Source organism: Apium graveolens, chromosome 2 (genome assembly GCF_009905375.1).
Source record: "Apium graveolens cultivar Ventura chromosome 2, ASM990537v1, whole genome shotgun sequence".
Taxonomy (NCBI): Eukaryota; Viridiplantae; Streptophyta; class Magnoliopsida; order Apiales; family Apiaceae; genus Apium; species Apium graveolens.
In genome coordinates this window covers 72,207,400-72,211,137 of record NC_133648.1, presented here as the reverse complement: position 1 = coordinate 72,211,137, position 3,738 = coordinate 72,207,400, and the positions used below count along the sequence as shown (strand labels likewise).

General features: G+C 39.9%; 1 protein-coding gene across 1 annotated transcript; it reads right to left on the bottom strand.

Moving 5' to 3' along the window:
- Positions 1-235: 235 nt before the first annotated feature.
- Positions 236-2,107, bottom strand: LOC141705976 (xanthotoxin 5-hydroxylase CYP82C4-like). The gene is made up of 2 exons (XM_074508830.1): positions 1,142-2,107; positions 236-1,030 (listed from the first exon to the last, which is right to left on the bottom strand). The coding sequence occupies exons 1-2, from the start codon at positions 2,087-2,089 to the stop codon at positions 404-406; spliced, it is 1,575 nt and encodes a 524-aa protein (XP_074364931.1). The 5' UTR covers positions 2,090-2,107; the 3' UTR covers positions 236-403.
- Positions 2,108-3,738: the final 1,631 nt, after the last annotated feature.

Here is a 3,738-nt window from a genome sequence, read left to right as displayed (position 1 = left end):
TCATTCAAAAATTGAGCCAAACAGTCTGACAAAAATCTGAATGGTCATTAGGTCCATTTAAACCCGTTTTTCTTGTTGCCAAACATGCACTATGATACGTCACAAATTTGTATCTGTCAAATTTCAATTACTCAATAAATTATTTTTCCATGGATAAGGAGGAGAAAAAACGTATGGAATAGAAGAACAAAAAGGAGCACAAGAAAGACGAATCTAGTATGTGAAAGTAGTACAAAGATTTACAGAAATGTTCTTGATATGTTATCATGTATCAACTGACATTTCCATTGCCCGGAAGAATCAAATGGAGTTATAGAAATTCACTTATTTATCATACAATCATACACAAACACAAGCATTTACTGTGGCCATTGCCTCTAATAAAGTTCTGATGGTGTATCAGCTAAACCTGGTAAAGCATACTTGGGAGACGTGGCGTAAACACAACTTCTAATGGATATTTTCTATGCACAGTTATCCCTGCTGCTTCAGTCATATCAACTGGTTTGTTCAAGGGAGTAGCCAAATTGAAGCCCTGAAGCAGACGAGCTAGTGTTAGTTGCATCATCTGCATACTGGCTGTCATTCCAGGACACGATCTCCTTCCCGAGCTAAATGGAATGAATTCAAACTGCTGACCTCTTACGTCAACTCCTGCATGACTAGTAAGAAATCTCTCTGGTTGGAATTCATAAGGGTCAGTCCATGATCCTGAGTCTCGATGGAGTTTCCAGATATTCACCAACAGTTGAGTTCCTTTTGGAACATAATGACCTGATATGGTGCAATCTTCTAAGGTCTCACGAGGCACTGATAGGGGACCAGCAGGGTAGAGTCGTAATGATTCTTTTACAATTGCTTGGAGGTATATCAAATGTTTGATATCCGATTCTTCTACCCATCGTTCTTTTCCAATATGGGTGTCAAGTTCTTGTTGGGCTCTCTGTAATGCTCCCTTGTGCTTTAGAAGTAATGCAACTGCCCATGTCAAGGTAACCGAAGAGGCATCTGCACCTGCAAAAATAATCGTCTGCAGAAAATACAGTCATGATTTGTTTCTCTATTTTTAATTGCAAGAGAACAAGTTAATTAGCAGAAAATTAAGGATGAAACAAGCCATGAGATAAGTATATTAACTTACCATGACAGTTGCCTTGATAACATCTGCTTTCTTGTGTCCGTATATTAAAGCATCTGATTCTTCTTCAAACAACGATATCATCACATCAATGAAATCGCGATCCTGTTTTAGCTGACCTTGGTTGGCCCTGTTCTGAATATGTTCATCAAGCCACGCACTCATAAAGAAATCCAACTCCTTCCCAGTCCTTTTCATAGCCCTGCGATTTCCTTGCAAATCCATCCATTCAGTGAATGGTATCACATTTGACAGTTCAAAAGCTCCAACTAAAGAAAAAAAATCTTCAAATGCTTTCTTGAAGCGCCTAGATTCCATTTCAGTCTCACCTCGGCCAATACTGCTATACCGCTTCCTAGCAATCATTTGTATCATGATATTGGCAATCACTTGTTGCAGCCATTTATCCATGTCAAAGGTGGCGGAACCTACTACCTCATTTTTGCAGCAAAGCGAGTACAGCTCCTTGATGCATGTGCTAACTTCCGAAGCTCTCACAGGTTTGAGTAGCTCCAGGCGACTGTTTGACAGAACCTCAAAGGTGGAAATTTTGCGCATCTTCATCCAAAAAGGACCATAAGGTGCTAACCCAAACAATGCACCATTATAACCCATGTATTTCATAGCAAGTGTTTTCGGGCGAGTCATGAAAATGAGGTCATTAGTAGTGAAAATCTCAGTCACTGCTTCCTTGCTGCTCACAACCAGGGCGTGGTGCAAGCCAAGCTGAATTCTGAATACCGGGCCATACTTATCAGCCATGGCTCCTAAAATCTTGAAAACAGGATCATTTCCGCCAAGCAGCGGCAAGTGACCTAAGATTGGCCAGGCTCCCTCTGGTTTTGGGGCCTGTATTTTTTCATAATTGTTGGTTCTTGATAACCATAAGCTATAAAACAGAAGAAATGCAACAAAACTTCCAATGGCTTGTAGTATGAACGTTGTCTCCATCACAAGTGTTTTGCATTACTGTTATTACTACTTTACTAGCAAACAAGAGTGGCTTTACAAATATAAGGCACAAGTATGATTGTAGGAACTAGGAAGTCAATAATGTAGCACTGCATGCTGCCATATAAAATGCCTGAACTTGGAGATAAGTGGGTTATGATGTAATATATTCCATCTGGTATTTGCAGTATTTTCTATGTTAGTGTTCTAATGCTGCAGTAAAAAATGAGTTCCGATGACTCCACTTATTTGCCTTCTAAACTAAAAATTTTAAAATTGGAAACATGGTCTCTGTTGATGGTCCAGCACAAATTATTTACCAAGGCAAAATGTGTTTTCTTCTTTTCCATTCCTAAAGCATGTTACTCAATTTCCCTCGCAACCTGGTATTACTTTTACTCAACCAACAACATCAAGAACATTCTACATTTACAATCTATGCACCTTATTCAATAAGGGAAATGCCTCCAATGGAGATAATAGTAACAAATTATTAACGTATTTCGGGGGAACATAATGTTAGATCTAAATATATAATCAAGATTATTTTATACGATATTATCAAGGTATGTAATAAGTCGTAGTACAGAATCGTACCTGATTCCATAACACTAAATATGAATACGAATATGATAGATATTATGACCAAAATTTGGTACGAGCAATATCCGGATCAAATTCGGGTCAACATAACTCAATTTGGGCGGACACCGAGAAAATGGATTTTCACGGACGACCAAGTATGGACGTCCAAGGAAGTGGGTTTTCCTTGAAAAGTTTAGGGCGAGCCCAAACCTTGAAAAAGTTATGGCGAGCTCAAACCTTGGACAACTTGGCACGCACAAAAATCCTTGGACAGGACAGGGCAAGCCCTTATCATTGGACAAGTTAGGGCGAACCCTAAATGTTAGATTGATAGAATTCTTGGACGGTTCCTCGGACATGATTACTTTGACAGATTCACACATTGGATTTCCATGAAGGTGGTAAAGGCGAGCCTTAACCGTTGAATAAGTTAGGGTGCGCCCTATAATTTAGAATGAGAAAAGAAAATATCAAATGTTGATGACACAGGGTGGCGCCAATATACAGAAATGGTTGGGCGCGCCCTTAGATTCTACTTGGCACCTAATGCAACTTTGACATGCTACTTGGACGGACTCTTTGGATACTTCAGGGGGATAATGGAAGATTATTACTAACATATTTTTTGCAGGTACTCTATTAAAGAACTCCTTCCTGTAATGCAACTACAGGAAGACGGTGTCCGTGGTCAGAGACCTCCAAGGGTATGCCTGGACGGAAGGTCTCCTCCTGTAGTCAATGAGTGTCCTTATTGGGGATGTGGGTTAAACTTTGGTGTGTGTTTTGGAAACTCTCTCTCTGTAGTCAATGGGTGTCCTCGTTGAAAGACTTTGGAGTATCCTGCACTTTGCACCCAAAAGTTTGGGATCACTTGTCTTGTAATCTGATAGGGGCTCCTTATCTGGGGGACAAGGATGCGTCCATCATTTGAGGTGAATAACGGCTATGTTAGTCGCTAAACACGCGCTAATAATACACGCAAGTATACGAGTTCGCAAGTAGTATAAGATATAAATCAGATTTGATCCCACATAGACTGTATTGGTTAACTATCTAAATTACGC

Excerpts from the sequence above, each read along its gene's own strand:
- LOC141705976 (XM_074508830.1), bottom strand. The coding sequence starts at position 2,089 with ATGGAGACAACGTTCATACTACAAGCCATTGGAAGTTTTGTTGCATTT. Across the intron at positions 1,031-1,141 it reads TTATCAAGGCAACTGTCATG|ACGATTATTTTTGCAGGTGC; the intron begins GTAAGTTAATAT and ends TATTTTCTGCAG.